The sequence below is a fragment of the Panthera leo genome, chromosome B3 (assembly GCF_018350215.1).
Source record: "Panthera leo isolate Ple1 chromosome B3, P.leo_Ple1_pat1.1, whole genome shotgun sequence".
Classification (NCBI taxonomy): domain Eukaryota; kingdom Metazoa; phylum Chordata; class Mammalia; order Carnivora; family Felidae; genus Panthera; species Panthera leo.
In genome coordinates this window covers 101,497,193-101,524,837 of record NC_056684.1, presented here as the reverse complement: position 1 = coordinate 101,524,837, position 27,645 = coordinate 101,497,193, and the positions used below count along the sequence as shown (strand labels likewise).

Genomic DNA, 27,645 nt, shown 5'->3' with positions numbered 1-27,645 from the left:
CAAGAAGTATTTATCTAATATAAATCACTGTGCAGGGCAAATAGAGGATACAAAAGTCGAAGAGAGGGCATGGTCTCTTTAATCTCTAGTGGAGAACATAAAGTATGGGGGTGCACGCGCGCGCATACACACACATGTTTCACTGGAAGGTACAATACACAGTGGGTCTAGGGGAAGATTGCACACAGTGTTGAACAATACCAGAGGAGGCAGAAATTCTGCCAGAAATTTCAGAAACACAGTAGGCATCTGGTGCCTTATGTGTTGGTGCTCATTGGATAGTGTCAACAGAGATGGGCAAAATTTTAGGAATCTATCCTACTGCAACTATAGCATTATTACTGTAAGGTATACAAAAATATACAAGAATGTTAATACAAGAATGTTAATTTCAGCATTATTTGTATAGCAAAACACTAGACTGCAGACTAGTGTGTGAATAAATTATCAAACCTCCATACTATAAGTCTTATACAACTGCTTTTAAAAATGAGTTATAGTTGGAAAAAATGCATCAGAAATATGATAGATTGATGGATAAAGGGATTATAGGTAAAGTAATATGTGATAAGCATGAAAAAATGTTAATTATAGAATCTAGAGTGTATAGGTATTAATCATTCAATTCTTCCAATTTTTTTGCATACTCGTGTATAATTGTTGGGGATAAAAATGATGAGTCAAATTTCTATGTATTGGCCTAGAAATAAGCATTTTTTAAGTCGTAGAATAATGTTTATGCTATGATTCTGTTTTTGTGGTTAAGAGACCCAGTTCTAAAGCAAGAGTCCTGAGTCTTGGAACACAACCCTACCAACTGACTAGCCATTTGACCTTTTACTAGTCACTTCCCACTCTGTGCCTTAATTTCATTGGTAACAAATCTACCTAATTATTGTTATGAGTAAATAAGTCAATACATTTAAATTTCTTAAAACAGTGCAGGCATATAGTAAGTGTTTGATAATATTATTAAATATGATTGTTTAAGAGGAGAAAGAGGTTATGTGGGATGGCAGAGAGCAAACAAACTTTTGTGTCTCTCTGTAAATATGCTATAAATACAAATACACATATATTTGTATGAGAATGTTTATTTGTATGTTTGGTACAACCCCATGAGGGAACAATCAGACAAATACAGAAAGAGGGATATTCTCAAAGACAGCTGGTCTGGAAAATATGGTGGAAGGGCTGTCCTAGATTAAAAGAGACAGAAGGCATATAACAACCATATGCAATGTGTTATCCTTGATTGCCTCCAGGCTTGAAAAATTAGCTATTAAAGACATTGGGGGACAATTGGGGATACTGATATTGGTATTAGGCGATTATTATTAGTTATTAGTTTTGTTAGATGTGACCATGGTATTGTGGTCATGAAAGAGAGTAGTTTTTGTTTGTTTGTTTTTAAAGGATATTCATGCTGAAGTGTTTGGGTGAGGGGTCAAGATGTCTGCAGGTTAGTTTGAAATTGTTTAGCAAAAAGGTACATGGTTAAAATGTGTGTGGCAAGCGTTGAACCAGGTGGTGAGTATAATGGGTGTACACTGAACTATCTTTCCTCATTTTCTGTGTGTTTGAAATTTTTCTTAATTAAAAAATTGAAAAATAGAGTTAAGTATTAAGGTTTTAAAACACAGAGATGGGGTTTGTGAACACCATTTGCAAAGGCAAGGAGACGTGCAAGTTCATAGTAAATGCTGTCAATGCTTTGGCATTAAGAACAAAGGTATGAGTTGTAATAATATTAAACTTGACTGCTGTGTTTCTCAAAGTGGGAGTCCATGAACCTTACACATCAGAATCACCTGGGAGTTTATTTTAAAAGGCAGATCTCTGAGTTCCTCTGTAGGTGTAGTGAATCAGGGGGCGCCTGGGTGGCTCGGTTGGTTGAGCATCTGACTCAGGTCATGATCCCAGGGTCGTGGGATTGAGGCCCATGTGGGGCTCTGTGCTGAGCATGGATGGGGCCTTATTGAGATTCTCTCTTTCCCTCCCCGCCCCCCAAAAAGATGTAGTGAATCAGAATCTTAAATCTTAAAGTTTCCATGTGAGTCTCAATTAGAGCGTTTACTAAACTTCCCCTGTCACAAGATGAACGTTGGCTGTTTAGTACCATACAGATTCCCAGGCCCCTTGCCTGATAATTCTGATTCTTTTGGGCTGGGACTTGAGAATTTGTATATTTAGAAAATGTTCTAGGTCATTTTGTGATTGGATCAGTTTGGAAAACGCTGAGTTAGAAAACTCTGAAGAACCTCAAAGTAGAGTTTCCTAAGCACGCTTGGTAAGAATCACCTGGGCTGCTAGTAGAAGGCACTCATATTTGCAGCCCTCACCAAAACCTTCTAAATTAGAATCTTCTGGGAGTGGGCCTGGAAGTCCATGTTTCTATCAAGAGCTCCTGGTGATTCTTTTTTTTTAATATATAAATATTTTATTATTTTTTTTTATTTTAGAGAGCATGCCCGCAAGTGGGGGAGAAGGGCAGAGGGAGAGAGAGAGAGAGAATCCAACCAGGCTGAGAATCCCAACACTCAGCGAAGAGCCAGATGTGGGTCTTGGTCCCACGAGCCTGGTATCATGAACTGAACTGAAATCAAGAGTCAGATGCTCAACTGACTGAGCCATCCAGGTGCCCTGGTGATTCTTAAGATCAGACAAGTGGGGGAGCATCAGTGCACAGGTATACAAAACCATCTGAAGGGACGGCCTGTTGAAGCGGTGGGAGCAGCAACAGAAGCATTAAGAGGAGAGGTCCCGAGCGAGCTCTCACTAGATGAAAGATAGCACTTTTCTCTTCTTGGTGTGCCATTCAGGTCCATCTCTAAGTGTCCTAGTCCCCACATTCCAGTCCCAAGAATCTGGATAGAGGATATTTTCCCACATGGAGCAGCTACAGATGAAAAGGTGCTAGTGGGGAATGTGTGGAGTTTTGGAAGGTAGAGTTGTCATGCAAATTAATACTCGGCCATGCCAGATATATGCCAAAATCTCACAAGCTTGCTGAATATATGTCAACCCCTGAGAGACGAATTCTTTTTTCTTAGCCTGCAAAAGGAAACGCCTGATGAATTTGTACGGTAAGGACGTCCCTTTGAATGGTCCTAGGGAAATACCCAGACATCTCACTTCAAGCAGTTTTATACTCTACTTTCCTGTGAAATTGTGCAACGTATGTCGACAAAGAGGAATATCTGTCACTGAAATAAGGTTGTCATGATGGTAGAGTGGACTCTGAGCCAGACACGCTGGAACTATGCCCCGCCTGATTTCACCGGCTGCCCCTTCTTACCTCATTTCATGCTGCCTCCCCACCCTCCGCCTACATTCAGTTCCTCAAATGTGCCAAGCTCATTCTCTTCTGGAGGACTTTGCACTTACTATTCCTGGAGAATTATGTCTTTCTGGCTCCTCATCCAGCACTTCAAAAGGCTGACTCCTCCCTCAGGTCTTAGCTCAAATGTCACCTTCTTAGAGAGACCTTTTTAGAGCCCACTATCTAAAGCAGAGGCCCTTTCCTTACCGAAGCAGGTACCACAACGGAACTTGTATTGCTTGTTCCTGATCTCTCTCCACTCACCAGATTTCCAGCTCCACAAGTGCAGGGACCCGTTCTTTCTTATTTATCCTCAGGACCTTCAGTACTTTCTAGGACCTGTCACCCAGAAGTGCACAGTAACTCTTTGTGAGTTGAATGAATGAATCTCGGGGTTGGAAGCTCCCTCAGAAGACTCTGGGTCCAGTGCCCCATCCTGTACTTAAATACCCTATTACTGTGTTTCGAGACCCAGTCCATGAGCATACTTTTACCTAAACTGCAGCAAAACAAGAGTAGCAAGAATAACATATTCTCGTTTTTTCACTTTTCCAAATTTATTCAGCTTCAAGGACTTTACTCTGACATTATGCTCTTCCTGCTTGAAGGGTAGGGGAGGTATTAAAGTATCTTATAGTAAATGATAGTAATATTGGGCTATTGATATCCTTATTTGGAGAAATTAAAAAAAAACCAAAACTTGGTGACTTTAGCTGGTCTCCTGGTTTTCCTGGCCCATGAAATTCAGAAGTCTGCATCCCTCTGCATTCAGAGGTCACATCCCTCCATCTAAGTGGCCGTTTCGATGACCTTGGAGTGGCCATTGGCATTGATGATTAAAATGTGCTTTCTGTAAGTACTTGGTCTGTCCCTCTGTAACTTGCACCCATGGCAGCCATGGACGTGCACCTGTCAGCTCCCCTTCAAGGGTCTGCCACAGGATGGTGTTGCCAACACCAGCTGCTGTCTCTTTGCTCAGGGACACCCCATCCACTTAGTGGAGACTTTCTCAGGACTATGCTGTGGTCTGAGGCCCTTCCTCCTCAGTCCTTCTTTCCTCTCTGTTTTCACAGTCCTGGTCTGAAGGCTCTCCCTGCCTTGTCCCACTCCCTCCCCATTGAACCTTCACAGGTATTTCCCCCAATAAATAGCGTATACATCTAATCTTGGCATCTTCTTGTTGAAGGACCATCCTAAACAGACATACTATCCCCTGGCTTCATGTGACCCTAGGAATTGGACAAGGGATTCCAAATGTGATCTGACCGGCTGTGCAATTGTGGAGAGGGGACCATCCATCTCACCACCCATAAAATGGAGAAAATTCTACTCATCTTACAGGGCTGTTGTGAAACTTGAGTGAATAGCACATGCACTGCCTCCCAGTGCCTGATGCCCAGTAATGCAATGCCTGTCCCTACCCGACCCCACCGCCATCACTGTGAGGCTGCGGAAACGGCTGTTCAAAAGCTGCTCTGATCTATGAAGAAACATTTTATAGGTTCAAGGGAAAAGTGAACAAAAGTATAGAGTTTTTGAAAGTTGTACATTTTGAAAGAGCTGAATGAAGGTCTCCTAGGGTTATAAATGTGTCGTATCAGACAATCTCATGTAAAATGAGCTTTAGTGCAAATTCTAACTTCCGAAGAGCAGACGATTAGGCAGTCATGTGAGTGGAATGGGATGTAGGTGAGCTAGAAACAGAGGTGCCAAACGGAGGAATCCGTTTCCTGGTCGAGAGGGATGAGTCCAGGTGGTTCTCTGTCCTCAGTCCTCAGAAAAGGTATACAACCGCTGATGTGCATGCTGGTGAGAGTAGGCTGTTCAGGTCGAGATGTAGAGAAGGAATTAGCAATGGTTAAGTGTCAGACTTTGGCTCAGGTCATGATCTCACAGTTCGTGGGTTCCAGCCCTGCATCAGGATCTGCACTGGCAGCTCAGAACCTGTAGCCTGTTTCGAATTTTGTGTCTCCCCCTCTCTTTGCTCCTCCCCCGATTGTGCGCTCACTCTCTTGCGTGCTCTCTCTGTCTCAAAAATAAATAAACTTTGAAAAAAGATAGTGTGAACCAGGGGGCACCTGGGTGGCTCAGTTGGTTAAGTGTTGGACTTCGGCTCAGGTCATGACTTCATGGTTCATGAGTTCAACCCCACATCGGGCTCTCTGCTGTGAGCAGAGAGCCCATTTTGGATCTTCTGTCCTGCCCCCCCCCCTCAAAAATAAATAAACATTAAAAAAAAAAGGAAGTGAACCAAGTCGATACCTGCAACAGATAGAACTGTATTTGCCACTAGGATCTAGTGTGCTTCCTGAGAAGTAGGCACAGCTATTCTGCATTAAAGATACTATTTAGGGGGGCTGATTCAGTCAGTTAAGCATCTGACTCTTGATTTTGACTGAGGTCATGGTCTTGAAGTTCATGGGTTCGAGTGCTGCATTGGGCTCCAAGCCAGTGCAGAGACAGCTTGGGGTTCTCTCTCTCTCAAAATAAATAAATAAACTTAAATATGTATATGTATATACATATATATATGTATATATATATATAATTATGTATATGTATATTATGTATATACATATGTATATGTATATATATACGTAATTATATATATATTATTTAAGGGCGCCTGACTGGCTCGGCTGGTGGAGCATGTGACTCTTGATCTCTGGGTGGTGAGGTCAAGCCCCACAGTGGGCATAGAGCTTACTAAAAAAGATGTTATTTAAACATAAGTGCACTGCTGGCTCTCATCAACTTGTTAGGAGGCCTGAAAACAACTGGCACATTACTTGGCACATAGTTAAGTACTTGATAAATATTAATTTTCCTTCTTTCTGTGCCTGGATTAGAGTGTGTTCATTTGGTTACTTTACCTCTTGGGTCTGCCTCACATGGAGACATGCTCTCTCAAAATTCATGCAGTAAGGCCTAGGACAACCTTGCCAGGCCTTGAGTCATTATCGGAGGGAATAAAGAGAGAGATGTGGAGGAAGGAACCGCAGAACTGGTGACAGATGGAATGCGGGAAGGCTAGAGCGGGAGTCAGGTTTGCTAAGATAGCAACAGTGAAAGGCCAGCTGGGTGAGGCCCAGGAGCCGTGGCTTGGGGAGACTAACCTTGAGTTCAAGTCTCATTAGAGGAACCTCAGAAACACCTGTGTCGGCAGGGGCACACACTAGGGTAGAGAGTGGGGGTTTCGTGAGCCCAGGGCACAGTGGTAATTGCCTGCACCGGCTTCCCATATCCCTAGTACATTTTCACATGGGGTCATGGCCCCATCCAGGCCAAAAGCCAAGGTGGTTGCCCTCCCCCCCCCTCCCGTCAACCTAGCCAGGTGAACCTCAGGTAAGACAGTGGGACTCTTGAGGAATCTGGTTTCACTTTTCACTAAAGTTCTTATTTCTCTTGGGATAGCTTTCAAATTTCCTTCAGTTCCTCAATTTAAAGAATTCTTCCGGAAAAAAAAAAAGACTTAAAAAATTTTTTTTAATGTTTATTTTTGAGAGAGAGAGATGGAGTGTGAGCAGGGGAGGGGCAGAGAGAGAGGGAGACACAGAATCCGAAGCAGGCTCCAGGCTCTGAGCTGTCAGCACAGAGCCCCATGCGGCGCTTGAACTCATGAAACACGAGATCATGACCTGAGCCAAAATCAAGAGTTGGATGCTTAACTGACTGAGCCACCCAAGGGCCCCACCCTTTTAACCATTCTTAAGTGTAAAACTCAGTGGCATTAAGTACATCACATTGTACCATAAATCCCTACAAACTATTTCCAGAACTTTTCATCATCCCAAACTGAAACTCTGTAGCCATTAAAAAACAATTCCCTGTCTCCCATTCCCTCAGCCCTTGTTAACCAGTAGCTACTCTGTCTCTGTGATTTGCTTGTTCTGGGGACCTTGCAGAAGTGGAATCACACAATGTTGTCCTTTTGTGTTCTGTCTCCTTTACTGAGCATGATGCTTTCAAAATTCATCCATATTGTGGTATGTATCAGAATTTCATTCCTTTTTAAGACTAAAGAATATTCTATGAAGAAAACTTTTATGACAGCTTTCTCTAGATGGAGTTAAATAAGAAGGATCTAACTCTAAGTTTTAGAACACTTAGGTATACTACATTTTGACTGATTTCTAAACAATATAATTCAAACCAATTAACTGGCACAATTATTTAAATAAAATATAAATATAAACAAATTTTGAACCACAGTTTCAAACACAAATGTAGATGGATTCACATTTCTTAAAAATAAACAAATGTATGAAGTTTTAATTATAGTTTTTTTACAGTAAAGCATCTCACAAGGTGTCATAGATAAATTTTCAAATAAATATAGTCAGAAGATTAAATGTAAGCATTGCAAAACTACTCCTGTTTACAGGATTTATATAGGTCAAAATTGTAAAAGTGGGACCTTAGGCCTTTTGGAGGGATAAATTGTCCCAGATTGGCATAAGACAACGAGAGTAAAATCACTTGTCCCAGAAGTCATCAAATCTTTATTGTAATCCTGGTTATTAATTTCAGAATTACCAATGTCTTTTCCACTAAAAGTGTGATTGAAATGTGCCCACAAGTTTGATTAGTTGAAAATTTAAAATGTACAAAAGGGTCATATTTCTACAATCTAATCAAAGGTCAGACTCCCCTTCCCCAATATTCGTTTAAAATTTATTTAATACTGAGGCACCTGGGTGGCTCAGCCGGTTAAACATCCGACTCATGATCTTGGCTCAGTTCATGATCTTACGGCTTATGAGTTCGATCCCTGTGTGGGGCTCTGTGTTGACAGTGTGGGGCCTGCTTAGGACTCTCTCTCCCTCTCTCTCTGTTCCTCCCCTGCTTGTGCGCTCTCTCTCTCTGTCTCAAAATAAATAAACTTTTAAAATTCTACTTAATATTATCTTTGTCTATAGACTTTGTGATACTTGTGGTATTAGTCAGCTTTGTTATATTTGTAATTTGCTATAATTTCCCCCAATACTCTCTGCAGCAACCCCTGTATGATAAGAACATCCCACCAGTTCTGGCACCAACAACTTTCTCCTAACCAGGTGCTACTGTTGCCCAGGATATATTTGATTTAATATCGATTAGTCCAACATTTTCCACATCCTTGGAATATTCCCAGTCAGAAAAGTTATGAGAAAACTACCTGGTTACATATTTTTTTGCAAGGCTTTTCAAAGCGTTTCTTAACTTAATGTTCATTATACGTCTTCTGGAGAGTAGAGTCCAGGGCAGGCCCTAAATTTACTTGAGCCCAGAACCCATCCTTCATGGGGCTTGTCGTACAGTGTTGCCTAGACTATGTTTTGGGAAATGCTGGCTCTGATAATAGGCTCGAGAAGAGCAACAAAAATGATGAAAGAGTTTTTAAATTGTATCTACAGTTCAGTGATGAAAAACCATGTGTTTTTTCGGACAATGTTGTCCAAATGTAGTCACCTGACTAGCATGTAAGAGCACAAGCTTCAGGCAAAATAAAATAAAGCAAAACTGAAAAAAAATTAAAAAATAAAGCAAAACTGAATTCAAATCCCAACTCTCCCAGCTAGTAGCTGTGTAATATGGGCCATTAACCTGTTGGTCTCAGTTTTCTGTCTACTTTAGTCAATTGAGCCAGGATGATGGGAGGTAATTGTATCTAATTGTCTCAATTAGAGTATAGGCAGGAGACAAAAAAACACAACAGTTATTTTATCAGAGATTATTAACATAAAAGTTGTTGACTGAAAAGTCAAACGGAAAAACATGAAGGTATTTCAGAGGTAGCAAATTTCAGCAGTAGCAATTGCAGAAAGCAGCTACCATCCCCCAGGGCTGGAGAAACATAGTAAAGTAGTTGGGATTATAAAGCCTGAGAGGTGTGGAAGAGGGGCCTCCGGGAGCCGAACTACTCAGACTTCTGAGGAGGGGGTGCTGCTGGGCTGGGGCTGGTGTCCTGAGTGGGAAGACAAGAAGGCAGGTTTGGCAAACGTTGGAAGAACTGCAATGGAGATTCGCCTGCTGCTCCTGGAATCAACCACCACTGCCAGGGAAAGGAGGTAGACTGAGGTAATGCTTGAAAAAACAGGAAGCCCACAGGAAAGAAACAGGAAAGAGTCTCCTTCCTGCCAGTCTCCCTTGACTTGCAAAGCTTTATAGGCAGCCTGCGGGTCTACAGAGTCTTACCCCAGCATCACAAAGTGGAGAGAAGGGTGGATCTGGAGCTGGGAGGCAATAGCTTAGTCACTGGCACTAACACAAAGTGCTCAGATCATAGAAACTATATGACAGCTATTCCTCCTCCTCCTAACCTGGCTAATTGGCTCAGTCCTATACCTGGTACAAATTTGCAGAATTTCTGTAGGACGTAGCTATGATAAACACAGAAGAGATTGAATGCTAGAGGTTCAACCAATTAAACAAAACAAGTAAGGTAGGTATAATGTCACATCTTCAACTTAAAATGTCTAAACTCTTGATTTTGCCCACCCTCTTCCCCAGATGCTTCCTCCCTCAGTCTTTTAAAAGTGCAACTCAAACAAGGTCACCTCCCTACTTTGACTTTTAGTATCTTCCCACTGCATAGAAGACAGTCTCAGCTCCTGCCACGGCCAATAAGGCCTGGCCTCTCTCCAACCCCATCCACATGGCTCCTCCTTATTTATTCGATTCCAGCCACACAGGCCTTCTGTTCCTCCAACACCCAAGCTCTTTTTCACTTTAGGCCATTGCATTTTTTGTTTCATCCTCCCAAGCACCAGGCTTACCACCACCACCACCAAATGACTAGTTTCCTAATAGTCTCTGGGCCTTCTATCTTGACCCCTTGTCCCCACCAACATACCAGTTCTTTCACCACATTCAGCCAGCCTTCAACGACTCCTCTTCACCTTCATGATAAAGTTTAACTCTCATCAAGCCCTTGCTGATCTTGCCTCAGTTTATCCAATGATACCCACTCCGGCCCCTCTTATTTAACGTAGTACTGGAAGTCCTAGCCAGAGCAATTAGACAAGAAAAAGAAATAAAAGGCATCCAAGTCGGAAAGGAAGAAGTAAAACAGTCTCTATTTGCAGATGATGTGATATTATACGTAGAACACCCTGAAGACTCCACCAAGAAACTGTTAGAACTAATGAATGAGTTCAGTAAATTTTCAGGATATAAAATCAATATACAAAGATCAGTTGTGTTTCCATAACTAAAAATAAATTATCAAAAGAGAAATTAAGAAAACAATCCCATTTGCAACGGCATTGAAAAGAATAAAATACATAGGAATAAATTTAACCAAGATCTTCAGTCTGAAAACTATCAGACATTGATGAACGAAATTGAAGAAGACCATCTCTGCAGATTCATTCCCTCTTTCTCCTTCTTACTCTGCACTCCAGCTAGTCTGAATTATTTCCATTTCCCTGAACATAAAAGGATCTACAAATGCTGTTCTCCCTGCGTAGTCAACACCAAACTGTCCCTTGGGTCCTGGTTTTCTGTCACTTCCTCTAGGAAGCCTTTCCTCATCCTCCAAGTCTGAGGTAGCTTCCTCCATAAGCTCCCATAATATGCTCAGCTTAAGCCTATCTTAGCACTTACGACTTTGCCTGTTTACTTCTCTGTGTCTCTCAATAGATTAGAAACTGCATAAGACATGAACTGACCTGTTTATCTGTGTATTCCCATTGTTTTGCACAGAGTTTGCCATTTAACGGATATTTGCTGAACAGATGAATGAATGAATCTTAAAGGTATTGAAGACTCATTGCAGTTATATTAAACCAAGCAATAGAATCCAATTTGCATTATAGATATCAGTATTAAAGGTGGTTTGAAGTGTAGCAACCTACAGAGTAGTGTAGAAAAAATATTGGAAGTCATGTTTATTTTCATCTGTGTGAGAAACTAAATTTTACTAATCTTGGAATAGGTGCAGAAAATGTCAATAACATAAGTTTTGAGGATGGTTTGGATTTTGAAATGGGGAAAGTCTGAAGATGGGAAAATCAGGATCAAGATGCTATTACAGTAATCCAGTTGAGAATAAGGATCTAAAGGGTTGGTAAATTTTTGAGTAAGGGAATGAGGAGTCTAGGGTAACTCTTATGGTTCCAGCTTGGGTACAGTGAATGGCAACAATTGGTGAACCTGAGAGGACATGTCTACCTTTCCCATTAGATTGTTGCTCAACAGAGTCCAGACTCTCCTGTTCCTGTTTCTACTCCCAAAACACTGTTCATTCATTCAATCACTTATTCATTCAACAAATACGTGGAAGGCCTATTTTGAACTAGCTGCTGTTCTTGGTGCTAGAGATAGAGGATCAACAAGATAAATGGAAGTCCTTACTTAGCCTTGTGGAATTCACTTGGATGGGTGGTGAGATACCTTACCTCTATACTGTTTGTGGAGAGTTTTTATCATTAATGGATGGTGGATTTTGTCAAGTGCTTTTTCTGCATTTATTAAGATGATCTTATTATTTTTATCCCTCATTTGTGAATGTGGCGTGTCACATTGATTTGCATATATTGAAACATCCTTACATCCCTGGAATAAATTTCATGTGATCATGGGGTTTGTTTTACCTATTGTTGAATTCAGTTTGCTAGTATTTGTTGAGGATCTACCTGCAAAAGAATGTAGCTGAACCCCCTCCCTCACACGATATATAAAATTTAACTCAAAATTAATCCTAGAACTAAATGGTAAAATCCTTGGAACGAAATATGAGTAAATCTTTGTGACCTTAACTTGGGCCAAGTCTTCTTAGTTATGACAACAAAAGCACAAGTAACAAGAGAAAGAATAGATACGTTGCACTTCAGCAGAGTTAAAAACTTTTGTGCTTCGGGGAGCCTGGGTGGCTCAGTCGGTTGAGCATCCAACCAGCTCAGGTCATGATCTCGTAGTTTGTGGGTTCAAGCCCTGCTTCAGGCTCTGTGCTGACAGCTCAGAGCCTGGAGCCTGCTTCAGATTCAGATGTGTCTCCCTCTCTCTGCCCCTCCCCCTCCCCCGCTCACACTCTGTCTCTCTCTCTCTCTCTCTCTCTCAAAAATAAATAAAAATGTTAAACAGAAAAAAATCCCAAAAACTTTTGTGCTTCAAAGGACACCATCAAGAAGGTGAAAAGACAGCCCAAAGAATGGAGAATATTTGTAAATCATGTATCTGATAAAAGATTTCCATCTAGAATATAAGCTTCTACAAGCCAATAATAAAAAGTCAACCCAATGGGCAAAGGATCTGAATAGGTATACAAATGGCCAATAAACATTTGAAAAGATGCTCAACATCATTAAGCCATTAGGGAAATGCAAATCAAAACCACAATTATACTGTGAATGGTGGTAGGCTGTAGTGAGGAGAGGTCCAGTTTAATGAGTATAGTTTCAGTTTTGCAAGATAAAAAAGTTCTGGAGATTTGTTGCACAAGAATGCAAATATACTTAACACTACTAAACTGTACATTTAAAAATGGTTAGGATGATAAATTTTATATATCTTTGGGAAGTAGCTACTAATCTATATAAGCCAAATACTTTCTCCAACAACGCATTCAAATACAATGCTTTTATAGATATTCCTACAAAATGTCACTTATTCACTGCTACTGGAAAATGCTGAAATAAGCCTTTAGGTGTCAGTGCACTCGTTTTTACTTGATTACCTACCAAATTATTCATATTTATTACTACCAAGGGCAGGAAAATCAATTACTTTAGTCACAGCAAGAGGAGATAAGGGCAAATCATCTTTAAGAATTATAAAAAATGATGGGTGAATACCTAAACAAAATGTGGTATATACATACAACGGAATATTAGTCAGCCTTAAAAATGAAGGAAATTCTGATATATGCCATAGCACAGATGAACTTGAAGACATTATACCCAGTGAAATGTCAGACACAAAAGGACAAATATTGTGTAATTCCATATATATGAAGTACCTCCAATAGTCAAAGGCTGAAAAGAGAGGGCATGGGGTGTCAGTATTTAATGGGTATAGAATTTCAGTTTCGCATGATAAAAAAATTCTGAAGATGGATACTGATGATGGTCACACAACAATGTGAATATGCTTAAGGTCACTGAACTGTACACTTAAAAACAGTTAAAATGGGGGGTGCCTGGGTTGCTCAGCCGGTTAAGCATGACTTCGGCTCAGGTCATCTCCTCTCACTTTGTGAGTTTGAGCCCCACGTCGGGCTCTCTGCTGTCAGCGCAGAGCCTGCTTCAGATCCTCTTTTCTCTCTGCCTCTCCCCCGCTTGTGCTCGTTCTCTCAAAAATAAACATTAAAAAAAATAGTTAAAATGGTAAATTTTCTGTTATGTATATTTTACTACAATAAAAAAATTACGAGGAATGGAGGAAGATTGCAGGTGGAATCCATCGCATATAAGAAAGCAACTATGTCTTGGACAGATCTGTGAAGAGAAACAGGATGGCTGACATGGGCAAAATGATCTCTGAGGAATTCCCCAATTTTCACCCAAGTGAGTTTCCCAGATGAACTGTTGCTAGCTGACTGTGGCAGACTTTTAATGGCCCTCCTTCCAGTGGTACTGTTGGAACAGAGCTCAAGGAATTTCTGAGGTGGGATATGCTGTCAGTGCTCCTTGGAGGCACAAATACTTAGGGGTCAGAAGTCTTGCCTGATTCTTTGTAGCCCAGACCCCCAAAGGAATCTGGCCCCTAGAACGTGTTTATTACATAGCTATTGAACAGAGACGAAAGTTTGATTTGGTGTATACAATGGAGAATAGGTAATGTCTTTTTCAGAGTGTTGTATTTGATTAAAATGAAATGACATTATGTAAAAACACTGATACAAAGATAAGGCATTATTCTAATACAAACAGGACAAAAAAGTCTTGAAAATCTCCCTGAAGTTCAGTTTATTTGCTGTGATCTAATTTCTTAGTGACTGAAGATAATTTCCCCTGAAGACACAGAAAGTTCTGATTTGCCTTTTTCTTCGTCATCTTGGAAAGCATGGGGGATGGGGCTTTTTGCCTATCATGTGACTGTTCTGAAAGATATGGGTTTATGTGGAATAAAAATACGCTAGGAAAAAATAGTTATTTGTTTCTCTTAGCAGTTTTTCTGGATCCAAAACCTCTCCAGTTTTGGATGGATTTGCTATGCGGGAGGAAATCTAAGGTAAGGCATTACGAGTCTCACAGATCTTCCCTGATAGGTCACATTCTGCTAACCTAATCATATTTGACAACAAATTTAATTAGCCAAGAAATTTTATTATATGTTTCATATATCTGCCTCCTACAGATGAGTATCATTTTAATCTATGATATACTGAGAACAGTCAAGAATTGTATCTTGCATTTATGATTTAAGAAGCTATATTAAAATTAAGACTTGTGTTTATGTGACTATAAGGAAAATTAAAAACCATTATATGGATATTTATAAAAACTGTTATTTTCGGAAAAGTTTTAAAGTTGGAAGCCCTGTCCTACGCCTTTATAAAATGGGGAACATACAATTACTTTAGGAAGAATTCAATTTTTCCCAAATTCCACTCCAGATTATGTCAAAGGCAGAACATCCAGAAATCTTGAGGCATTTACCTCCTCAAATTTTAGATGAATTGCTTTTAAGATTTTTCCTAATCAACATTATATGAAACCTTCTAGCTGATAAAAGGCCAAACATTTACATTCTTCTCAAGAGTTGAATGAATTTTTATGTTATCAACACAGATGGTATTCCAGTATTTACCATAGTGAACAGGAAGGAATTAATTTCATCATCCATGTACCATACAAATGTGAAGTTAAAATAGAATTTTCACTGATGGTCAATACTGTAGATTCCACGTGACAATTAATTCCAAGAACACAAATTCGACATCTTCAGTGGAAGGTGTACTTTTCAGTTTTAACAATACTCTCAAAGAGCTTTCCGTTTGTCTTTCTCTTGCTCCTTCTGACTGCAAAGTGCAAAAGATTCCTGCACAAATTGCCTGCACATAGGGCACTGCTGAAAATACCTAACGCAGCCATCACACAAACACGTGTGTCTACACGGCAGAAGCACCCAGTTCACAGTCCCGTTCTGGCAAACGACACAGTCCTTGCTATTCTCCTCAGGGGGCTCCACTTCACTTTCAGACAGTCCAGCCTTTTCTAGCAAACTTTGGTCTGTGCTTTTTTCTCCTGGAGAGGAATTGCTGGAGGGAGTGGAGTTACTATTTGCAGACATGAAAAGTTGCTGGAAACCAAAGAAACAAGTTTAAGGATAAACACAAATGACAATTACCTTTTAAATCTGGGAGTCATAAAAGCTGCTAAAAATTTGTGAGTTAGCAAACCCAGTAGCAAACAACAGCTAACTCTGTGACTAACTGAGAAACATTATCTCTTTCTAAATAGTCATTCTTTGAAACTCTGCAAACAAAAGGGACAGAGAAAGATGACAGGGTACTTACCTTAAGATCATGAAATTGACCTTGAGCCAGGAGTAAATATTGATATAATATTCTACAGGAAAGTTTATAAGTCTTATCAGGAATATGAATTACTGACACCATGGAAATCTAAAATAAAAATTAAATACCAGTCAGTACTTACATTATTTCATAGGCATATGAAATAAAAATAAAAGGTTGACAAATTGGAAAACTTACAACATTTTATTTAAATCACAATCATTAAAAAGGATCAATTACTGAACAATATTTCAATAGTGGCAATATTTTTGCCAGTTATTTTTAGTTATATTCAAAATTATAAATTTAATGCCATCCCAACAAAAATATCAATGAGCTTTTTCATAGAGTTATATGAGTTAACTCAAAAATTCTCATTGAAAAATAATACATAACTATAGCTAGGAAAATACTGAAAAGAAAGCTGTGGGGAGGACTGAGCCCAGTCAGATATTAAAACATACTACAAAGCCTCTAAAACTAAAATAATATGGTACAGGCACATGAACAGACAGGCGGCTAGAACAGAACAGTTCAGAAACAGACCCAACTTTCTATACAAGTATGATAAAGGTGGGATCTGAAATCATTGGGCAAATAGTCTTTTTAATGAAAAGCACTGGACAACTGGACAGCGGTTTGGAAAAATATAAAATTATATGCATTTCTCATAATCATACATAAAAATAAACTCCAAAAGCATAAGAAATCTAATTGTACAAAAGAAAAAAAAACTGTGCAAGCACTAGAAGAAAAAATGTGAATTCCTTTTTATTCTCAGTGTAGTGAAAGACTTTCTAACTATGACACAGACCCAGAGGCAGACGCATTTGACTGTATAAAAATTGAAAACTTGTATACCAAAAAGCACCATAGGCAAGGTCAAAAGACATCTGAAGAACTGGAATATTTACAATATCCCTAAGTTATGAAGAACTTTTAAATACTGGTAAAAAGTAACCAAAAATCCTATTGAAAATGGGTAAAAAATATGAATAGACAATTTACTCAAAAAATATAAATATGGTCCTTAGCCATATTAAAAGACGGTGGTGTGGAATTGGCTAGAGATTCCATCTCTCCCTCCCTCTCCCCCTCCTCCACTCATGCTCAATCTCTCTTTCTCTTGCTCTCAAAAGAAATAAACTAAAAAAAAAAAAAGATCTTCAATTTCACTCACAATATGACAAAATACAAATTAAAACCACTGAGATATCACTTCTCACTCATTGGATTAATAGATTTCAACTGTTTGTTAATATACTCTATGAAGAAATAGTTACTCTCATATATTGCTAGTGGAATGTATAAAAAAGAAAAAAAAAGATACAATTCCAAGGGTATAATCCCAATGGAGGGGAATTTGGCAATATGTAACAAAATGACATACCCTTACCCTCCAACCACACAACCTCAACAATATGAAAATACATATGCACAGATTATTCAATGCAAGATTATTTGTTATTGCACGATACTGGAAATTATCTGAATGTCCAACTACAGGAGATTGGCTAAATAACTGTGGTACCCATACATCCTGCATACAATGGAGTGCTATGCAGCTGTGAAAAACAAAGTGAGGAAGAGCTGTATGAACTGATCTGGAGTGGTTTCCAGGAGATATTATGAAGTAAAAAAAGCAGGAACATGTTTAGTATATAAAGTGTGATACCTTTTGAGTAAGAGAGAAAATAAGAAAAAATATATACATGTGTATCTTCTCATTATTACAATCAGAAACATAGAAGGGATAAATGAGAAAACAATGAACTTGGTTATCTATAAGATTTGGGGTGTATAAGAATGGGAGGAAGGGATGAGAGCAACACCTGAGTACACCTCTAATTTATACAGTATTTTTTGACTTTTAGGAGAACTAATCTGAGTAATTTATGGACACAGAGTTTGACTATAAATCTTCAGGCAGAAAGTAAGGAGAGGGCAGTTGAGCACCAAAATAATTAAATTCAGTAATGAATTATAAACCACTGGGGGAAAAGAGGAATTCCTGAGGCTGTATGGATAATAAATACATAAATGGGAGGTCTCTTGCTTATAGTAGAATACTGAGGGCTGATTGAAGGGCTGGAGTTGGAAAACAATCATTTTTGCAACCATGATAGTAAAGATAAAATCTGGTAAGAATTATCAAGGGATATTATATCCAGGGGGAAATTCTCATAAAAACTGGAATATTTGCATGGTCTTAAAAGTGCCCCTCCTACACCAACTGCTTACTATTTGCAAGAGAGGGGAAAAAATTGAAGAGACGAGAAATTAAACAACACCTTGCCAAGAGATCAAAATGAACATCCCTAATGAGGGGAAAGAACTGCCCATGCCTGGAAAGGTGCCGCCCTGAAAAGCACACATCATCACCTGTGAAGTAGACTGGCTGAAAATGCACAACTCCAATCTAATCATGATGAAACATCAGACACACAAAATGAGAACTGTACTATTTTACAAAAAGGGTGCATGTGACTATACTCTTCAAAAATGCTAATGTCATGAGTTGCATGAGTGGCTCAGCTGGTTAAACATCTGACTCTTGGTTTCGGCTGGGGTCATGACCTCAGGGTTCAAGAGATCCAGCCACTTGTCCAGCTCTGCACTGACAGGGTGGAGACTGCTTAAGATCTTTTCCCTTCTTCTCTAAGCCCCTCCCCTGATCCCATGCCATGCATGCACACACACTCTCTCTCTCTTTCTCTCAAAATAAATAAGTAAACATTTTTTAAAAATACTAATGTTGTAAAAGACAAACAGGCTATGAAAATAGTTCTAGGTTAAAAGAGGTTAAAGATACATGACAAACAGTATCTGACTCCAGACTAGAACGTGTACTGGTGGGAAAAACATGCTGTAACGAAGACTGCTAAACCCACTGACATATTGGAATATAGGTAATAGGTTGGATCAAATATTTTATCAATGTCAGATTTATAAAGTTGATAACTATGTTGTGTTTATATAAGAGAACATTTCTATTATCAGGAAATACACACTAAAATATTTAGGGTAAAGAATCATTCATACAACTTCTCAATTCATTTAAAAAAATACACACACATAGGCAAGTAATGGTGCAAACAGTGCAAATGTTAATAATTAACAATAGGAGGTCTCGGTAAAAGGTATAGGGCTGTTCTTCTGCTTCTTTGTTTTTGCAAGTTTCTGAAATTATATGCAAAGAAAAAGTTTAAAAACAGAACCCTTCTATGGCTGTAAACATATAATATTGTTTATAGCTCTATCAGGATTTCATAATTTGGTTAATGGTTTCAGAAGCTTGCAATACTGAATCAAAATGACAGGATTGGTAGAATGTTATCATCTCACATGAACAATCCTGCCATTGGATTTAATACTAAAAGCTTCAGAAGCTACTATCATGCGAGTTATAAATACATAGGTAGCTATAGATATAAATCTGGTATGGAAAAGATGCTCAAAATATACTAAATGAAAACATGTCTCAGAATAGTACATATAATTTTTTGTTTTTGTTTAAAAATTACATATATAAAGGTCTGCAAAGATACAGACAAATATTCACAGTGGTTAACTTTGGATGACACAATATAGGAGATTATGCTTTTTTCCTTCTGGCTTATCTAGATTTTCTAATTCTATTTCCTGCCACAAACATATATTATTTGAGTAATACAGAAATTTAATATAATTGAGTAAAAATGAAAAAAATTTCAAAGTCAAAATATTGCAATAACAACCCTGCTTTCCTTAATCTACCTAAATAAAATATATATATATTTATATATATATTTAGACTCTCACCCCCAGATAAAATATTGAAAAACCAAATGTTTGGTTTGCTTTTAAAATTAAGGACAGACAACATTAATACATACTATATTAACAAATATGCTTTAGTTCCAATATTAGGCCCAATCTGAGAGATAAGAAGCAAGATTAACAGGACAAAGGGGAGGGAGCCTGAGAAGAAGAAAAGACCCAGGGGAGGACCCAGGCAGGGACACTTTAAAAGGAAAAGTGGGGCACCTGGGTGGTTCACTTGGTTAAGGGTTAGACTCTTGATTTGAGCTCAGGTCATTATCTCATGATTTATGAGTTCAAGCCCCATATCAGAGTCTGCACTGACAGTGCAGAGCCCGCTTGGGATTCTTTCTCTGTCCCTCCCCTGCTCGCACTCTTTCTCAAAATAAATAAATAAACATTGAAAAAAATAAACAAAAGTAAAAAGAAAATGCCTATTAACCCTTGAGGGCCGGACACCGGCTCCCCTGTGGGAATGAGCTTCCCACATGTACAGCTGGGCCACAAAGGTTTCATTCCAGTTGGATCAGGGACCTGATAGCAAATCTTTCCCTGTTTATAATGCCATTGACCTGTACACTGGAAAGTGATTAAAACAGTAAATTTTATGTTATATACATTTTAACACATACACACTCTCCTCTGTTTAGACCGAGGAAGAAAGTTAGAAAACGAAGAAGACACTGAATACCTTAAACAGATAGGTTCCCTAGGTTTTCCCCTCAGTGAGCGGAAAAGAAACCAAAAGGAGAAGCTGGGAGGAAGGTGACAGATCTGACCCTATCTGTTCTGAATGAGTGGAAGGAAGTAGGGGAGCAGAGAAGACATGGGAGGCACAGTGGTGATGGAAGGGATACCTTGCTGGGGTGGGCAGGATAAAGAACAGAGGCTGGAAATATGAAACACCAACCTGACAGTTCTTATTTACCTTCAACTGGAAAGGGGTGGGGGGCTGGGGGTGAAGGGCAGGAAGGGGAGGAAACCAGAGGATCTCTCCTATGCACTCCTCACTCCTCATGCACATTCAACTGACCTGCTGTCAAGCTCCATGAGGTTCACCAACATTGCTTGGTATGGTGTCCCCCCCCCCCCCCCCCCCGCATCAAGTTTAGTGAGCACCTACTGTGTTCCATGCAGTGTATTATTAGGTTCTGGAAACACACCACTATTAGTATGACTAATTTAGAAAAACCAAACTGACTTCGGTTCAATGGAACTTCAACTTGGTAAGGCTAAAAACCCAAACTGTATGAGCAGGGTCTAGATTTCTCAATAAGGGTCTGCACCTTCCAAATGCAAGAAAATGTACACTTGTTTCGAGGAGATATTCCTTAAAAAAAATTTTTTTAAAGGCACTTGGCACAGGACTACAAAGGCTTATTACATCAAGCCCTGGTTCCATCTCTTCCTGAATGACTGAGATTTTTCTTCAGACTCTATTTCAGTCTTTATAAAAAGAATATTGGTCCTAACACACAAGGTTGTTGGAAGAAGTAAATGAGTTAATGTTAGCGAATATACTGTGTACTTTAGAAAGTATCATAAAATGTTACCATATCTTTATTAATAAACATATCTGTATCATGCACTTCTGACAAGTACTAAATTGTGTATAAGGGCATTCTTACCATGAAAGGATTTCACCAAAAGTTTACTTCATGTATAAGCCTCTACTATACTTAGAGGAATGTCAGGGCTCAGGTCCTCTTAGATCTCTAAGATGATTTTATCTTCCTAATAGGGACAAACTACCAGACTAAAGAAATAATTAGCACATAATGAGAAATGGAGATTACTGAAAATATAGGAACCAAACACATATAGGATGCAGATGTGGCAGGGGCTAAGACGGAAACAAGGTGACTGTAAGCATGCAAAGAAAAGAGGGAACACTCTTAAAATTGAGCACTGCAGATGATTCCAATGCTTATTTACTCAGTGTTAAAAATGTTAAGAATAAACATGCTTCCCAAAATCTAGCCAACTACAATATACCTTTTGTTTTTTAAATAATATCATATTCTTATAACATATGGAGAAAGAAAAGTCATACTCTGAAGGAGCTGTTATATGTATAAAAATCATACAACTGTATTTCCCATGGATTCCTTTTTTAAGAAAAATGTGTCTGGGCCAAATGTATGTCCTCAAGAATTACAAGAAAACTTTTTTTATTTGCCAAATAATTATGACCTATCATCCAAATCACTCGAAGGAATTTTTCCAGAATTTTAAAATTACTTACAATATCATAAATTTCTCGGTCATCCTCATCAGCTAGGGTCAACAGTGCTACCAATGGATAGCGAGATCTGGGCACAGAACCAAAGTCTTCAATTTTAGTATCTCTTGGTAACTGGCAATATATTTCTTCTTTGCTGTCCTTTTTAATACTTTTTGAAAATGTAAAGGTAAATTGACACTGTAACCAAAAATACAGTAATACACCAAAGGTAACAGTAACTTAGCAAATAGTTTATTTTACCCATAAAAAGTCTAATGTCTAAAATTTTCATTTGTCAAGGTGCCTGGGTGGCTCTGTCGGTTAAGCATCTGACTTCGGCTCAGGTCACGATATCATAGTTTGTGAGTTTGAGCCCGGCATCGGGCTCTGTGCTGACAGCTCGGAGCCTGGAGCCTGCTTCAGATTCTGTGTCTCCCTCTCTCTCTGCCTCTCCCCTGCTCACACTTGGTCTCTTTCAAAAATAAATAAAGGTTAAAAAAAATTTTTTTTAATAAAATTAAAAAAAATAAAATAAAATTTTCATTTGTCAATGGATATATCAGATAAAAGGATACAAATACTGTTCTTGATAAAGATATTCACTATACAGAGCATCTTCCAGTGCTTGGGGAGTGCTTATTCGGAAGCAATAAAAGTGCTTCTGTAGAGCTTCATAGAACTTTTGAACACTGCACCCCCAATAGCATGTAAGGAGGCTATCTTCAAGGCAATCTGTTGTCAAAGTTATGCCAGCTGTAGAAAACAAAGAAGAAAAGAAGACAAAGAGAAGAAAATTACCTAATGTAATTTCTAATACAATGGTACACAGTGAATAACAAAAGCTTCCTTTTGGATGCTGGCCAAGGTGATGTCATAAAAGGAACTCATTAAAGGGTATGTGCCTGTAAATGAAGGAACTGGTCCCTAAACAAGTGATATAAAAACTTCCACATCTACACGATTTTGAAGCACCATCAGTAAACTCTTTATTATTTACACATTTATACTTAGAAATTATCAAGTTCATTTTGAGTGTGTGACTTAAAGACTTCTCTCACATACATCTTAAAAACTGAAATATCATTCACTATTGGTAACCTACCACTCTAACAGCATATATAATCCTAATGACAAGAAACAGTAGTGCTGTCTCCAAAAGTGGATATATACAACCTTCAGAGCAGAGCTGTCTCTGAAAGTGGACACACCTAACTCATGGGGTCCACAAGATGACCACTGCAGTAGGAAAAAATATTAAAGAGCAGTCAAGCCTTACTAATATTAATATACATACTGACAACATTAATATATGTTCTTGTCATACAGTTAATGTCCCATGTAATATGCAAAATATCCTAGGGAAAGAATGGGGATTCCAAAACATGAAGAGCTTAATAGCAACGTCCTCATTCATTTATTTGCTTTCAGCATAAAAAAAAATTACAATTTGAGTAAACCTGATTAAGTGGAAAAAGTAAATTATAAGCAGACCTACAAATTGTATCATTTTACCTATTTATTAAACACTTACATAGGACTTACTGTGTGCCACCTGTATGATTTTTTCCCTTGCTTATGGCAGTTGCAGCAGTATCAAGTTCAAGGGCAGCAATATCTAGTGTCTTCTACAGCTGTTAGTGGAAAGTGCGGTATCTGGTGCTCGGTGGCACTGGACTTACTAGATCAAAAGTACACGGTTCGAGGGGCACTTGGGTGGCTCAGTCGGTTAAGCGTCCGACTTTGTCTCAGGTCACGATCTCGCGGTTAGTGAGTTTGAGCCCCATGTCGGCTCTGTGCTGACAGCTCAGAGCCTGGAGCCTGCTTCGGATTCTGTGTCTCCCTCTCTCTCTGCCCCTCCCCCACTCGCATTCTCTCTCTCTCTCTCTCTCTCTCTCTCTCTCTCTCAAAAATAAATAAACATTAAAAAAAATTTTTTTTTTTTGAGTACATGGTTTGGAGCACTGTTCTTGGCTGAATAGCCTTGGTCTCTGATTCTGGCTCTCCAAACCTACTGGCAATTCTGTCAGCGACCCAGTATCCTTTTATTGAGGTCATTTCTGTTGCTTGCTAATAGGAATTCTTGTGCTCACTTCGGCAGCACATATGCTAATAGGAATTCTGATTGATACGTTGTGTAATTTTTTTTTGTTTTATTTATAATTTTTTGGATACTTATTTATTTATTTATTTTTAATATTTATTTATTTTGGGGAGAGCACAAGCTGGGGAGGAGCAGAGAGAGGATACAGAGGATTCAAAGCAGGCTCTGTCTGCACTGACAGGCTGACAGCAGTGAGCCTGATGTGGGGCTTGAACTCATGAACCATGAGATCATGACCTGAGCCTAAGTCGGACTCTCAACCAACTGAGCCACCCAGGTGCCCCATTATGTGTTTTTTAAAAGGTGATCAAGAGTATGTGTTGGAAGGATATACACAAACATAAGATGTTCTACAGGATGCCAAAAATTGAGTTTTTCACTTTTCTGCTCAGTAATCAGTAGTATGTACATAGAGTTTCAGATTGGGGGTATGCATACTAGCAATGACATAGTATAATTTCTAATCACAGTTAGGCAAAAATTTTAATTGGCAGGAACTTTGCATAGGTAATTGGAACAGAATTTGATTTCAAAGTTTTATATGATTCTAATCATTGGGTATTAATTCAACAATGGGAAATTTTGCGGTGCCTGGGTGGCTCAGTCAGTTAAGTATCAGACTCTTGATTTTGGCTCAGGTCATGACCTCATGGTTGTGAGACTGAGCCCCATGTTGGGCTCTGCACTGAGTGCTAGAGCCTGCTTGGGATTCTCTCTTTCTCTCTTTCAAAATAAATAAATAAACTTAAAAAAAAATGGAAAATTTAATTAGCTATTATTTTTCAATTAGCTATTAAATAGCTGAAAAAAAACCACTCCACAATACACATTTAAATATATATTATATGTTAAATTTAATATACATCATATTAATTTACATATTATAATAAAACATATCAGTATATACCATTTATACTATTTTACATAAAATGTACATGTTTGAAGTTAATATATATATTAAAAATCATACATCCTTTTCTTTATGTTACCACAGAACCACATAAGGTAAGGAAAAAAAAGATGAAGTAGGTAAGGAAGGAAAAAATAGAAAAGGCATATAAAAGAAAATGAAAAAAGAGAAAAAAGGAACCCAGAAAATGATTTAACATTCTTGGCAAAAATGTGAAAAATTGTATGTACGGAGCATCAGTTGTATCAAAATGCAGGAATCCACCCAAATGTCCATTGATAGGGGATTAAATGAATAAAATATAGAATGCTCTATAATGAAGTACTTTGCAGCTCTTAAAAAAGAATTGAAGCATAGCAAAATATCTGTATATTCTACTGTGGAATGATCTTCAGAATATATTGTTAAGCGAAAAAAGCAAGGTGGAGGAAAGTTTATAGCATAGTACCGTTTATGTCACAGGAGGGGACATCCATACCCATGTGTGTGCTTACACTAACAAAGAACCATGGGAGGATAAGTTCTAAAACATGTAAAACTACCCAGTTTATTTGCTGTGTAAAAAGAAATGGAGATCCAGAGATTCAGAGCTGCATAAAAGACTTGACTAAAATGGGGAGAGTGTCAGAGACCAATGACAACTGGATACTAAGCAGACTTCAACAGAGTATGTCTCTGAAATTAATATTATAAGTTTGTGAGAAAGAAGAATAGAATCTATAAATTCTACTCTCCACAATCTTTCCTAAACTTGTCTAGGACACAGACTGAGAAGATAATGTTTTGATTTACACTAACTGATGTCAGTTCAAATCCCCCCGGGGCAAAGCTGTTCTCCCTTTAGTTTTTCCCACTTGTTCTGCAGACAGTCTCATTCTTACATTTTCTTAGTCTTCTAAAATTCAGTGCAAACACAATGCCATGTCAGATCAACAGCAATAGCAGACTTGCAACACGGCCTTAAAGCAGAAAATTCAGAATCTAAACTAACCGAAAGGGGGGTGATTTCTCTCAGCCTGCCCTAACCTGCCTAGCTGTAACAGCCAAATAAAGCCCAGCATAAGAGACAGCCTTGCAAAAAATTGCAAAAAACAAGAACTATGGTCAATGAGTTGAGCCATTAAAGAAAGGAGAAACAATACAGCAGAAAAGCCACAAACTTTCTTGAGGAGAAACCCTGAGAAAGAACCAACGTACAAGGTGATCATGCATGAGGGTAATAAATCTGGAGTACTGGGAGATGAAAATTTTACGTTGGAGAGAATAGAGGTTCACAAATTCCTCCCAAAATGCAATGTGTGTCATTTTGTCTACCCTTTCACCTTTGTTAAGTGTCACCAGGGTAAATAAGCCAAAATAAGGAAGCTGTTACAAAGGGACAGGAGAATTTCTGGCCCAAATGAATTCAACTCAACCAACATATCCATAAAACCTTTTACACTGGGGACATGGAAACATCATAAATCCAAACATAGTATCACCACGTAACAACAAAAGAAATCCCAGCAACCCACCCGTAGTAAAGAGAGCCAAATGACTAAGATTAAAACTGATTCTCATTCATTTTCAAGTAAATCAGGTCTCCAGATAGTCCCCTTCCCTCCCCTACATACCCAGCACTTTGGGGACAGTGGTGAAAAAGGACCTGTTTTTTTTTTTTTAATGTTTATTTATTTTGGAGACAGAGAGAGAGAGCACAAGCCAGGGAAGGGCAGAGAGAGAGGGAGACAGAGAACCCACAGCAGTCTCCTCCCTGTCAGCATAAACCCCGATGCAGGGCTTGAACCCACGAACCCTGAGATCACGACCTGAGCCGAAGTTGGATGCTCAACCGAACTGAGCCACCCAGGTGCCCCAAGGACCTGTATTTTTAAACTATCTACACATCCGATGAAATAACCTTTTAAAATGTCACAAATATTGCCCAGAATATTATTTTAATATCCTGGTTAGACATCTTTAATGATATCCACTGTTCTACAGTTTAAACAAATGAATTCTATTCTGCCGAATTTAATTCCCACCAAAATCCCTCTCCTTATTTCCCCATAGAAGAAAGACAATCAATGATAGGCACTGGTATTTTAAAAATTAAAATATGTCAAGAAGCAAGCTATAAACCCACACATCGAAAAAATTTTTTGTGTGCTTTGGTAATGGTATTGTTGGTTAGTGGCTGACAGGTCTTCTACTCACTGGATATCTTTCATTTGCTTCTAACATTTACAGGGGAACTATTTCTGCCTGAAAGGAAAATTGATGGATTTCCTCACACTTCCCAACTCACAAGTGTGTTTGCTTGGTCACAATTAATCAGTTCTTACTTTTTCAGCGTTTCCAGGCTTGTGGAACTGTGTGGCAGGAAGGACGGCTTTGTACTGGTAGCTTTTTATATCAGGAGTCCTGCTCAAGGCCCAGATGTGACACTGGAGCAGGTCCAAGTGCCTGGCCACAGAGGTCAGAGGTCACCAAACTACCACTGTTTGAACTACCACTGTTCTTATTTATTTTTATGAGTTTGTTTATTTTGAGAGAGAGCAGGGGAGGGGCAGAGAGGGGGAAACAGAGTCCCAAGAAGGCTCCACACTGACAGCACAGAGCCCAACACAGGGCTTGAGCCCACAAACCGTGAGATCATGACCCGAGCCAAAACCAAGAGTCGGGAGGCTTAACCAACTGAGCCACCCAGGCACCCCTGAACTACAACTGTTCTGTACATTTTAATTAGTCATATTTTCTAAACAGGTTAATTTTCTCTGTCATATCTTTTTTTTTTTTTTTTGAGAGAGAGAGAGAAAGAGAGAGCACACATGTGAGTGGGGTAGGAGCTGAGGGAGAGGGAGAG

At 38.8% G+C, this 27,645-nt stretch overlaps 1 protein-coding gene across 4 annotated transcripts in view; it reads right to left on the bottom strand.

Annotated features, from left to right (window-relative positions):
• Positions 1-13,567: 13,567 nt before the first annotated feature.
• CGRRF1 (cell growth regulator with ring finger domain 1) overlaps positions 13,568-27,645 on the bottom strand; it is a 30,226-nt gene continuing 16,148 nt past the window's right edge. For 3 of the 4 annotated variants that reach the window (XM_042943276.1, XM_042943275.1, XM_042943277.1), the window contains exons 3-6: positions 22,365-22,542; positions 21,811-21,958; positions 15,765-15,872; positions 15,003-15,547 (exon numbers count right to left, since the gene is read on the bottom strand). In XM_042943276.1, the coding sequence (XP_042799210.1) occupies positions 15,227-15,547; positions 15,765-15,872; positions 21,811-21,958; positions 22,365-22,542 (755 nt within the window). In that variant the 3' untranslated portion in view covers positions 15,003-15,226. Of the gene's footprint in view, positions 13,593-15,002; positions 15,548-15,764; positions 15,873-21,810; positions 21,959-22,364; positions 22,543-27,645 lie in introns of those variants that run through there. The other variant, XR_006203820.1, reaches the window with a different exon arrangement.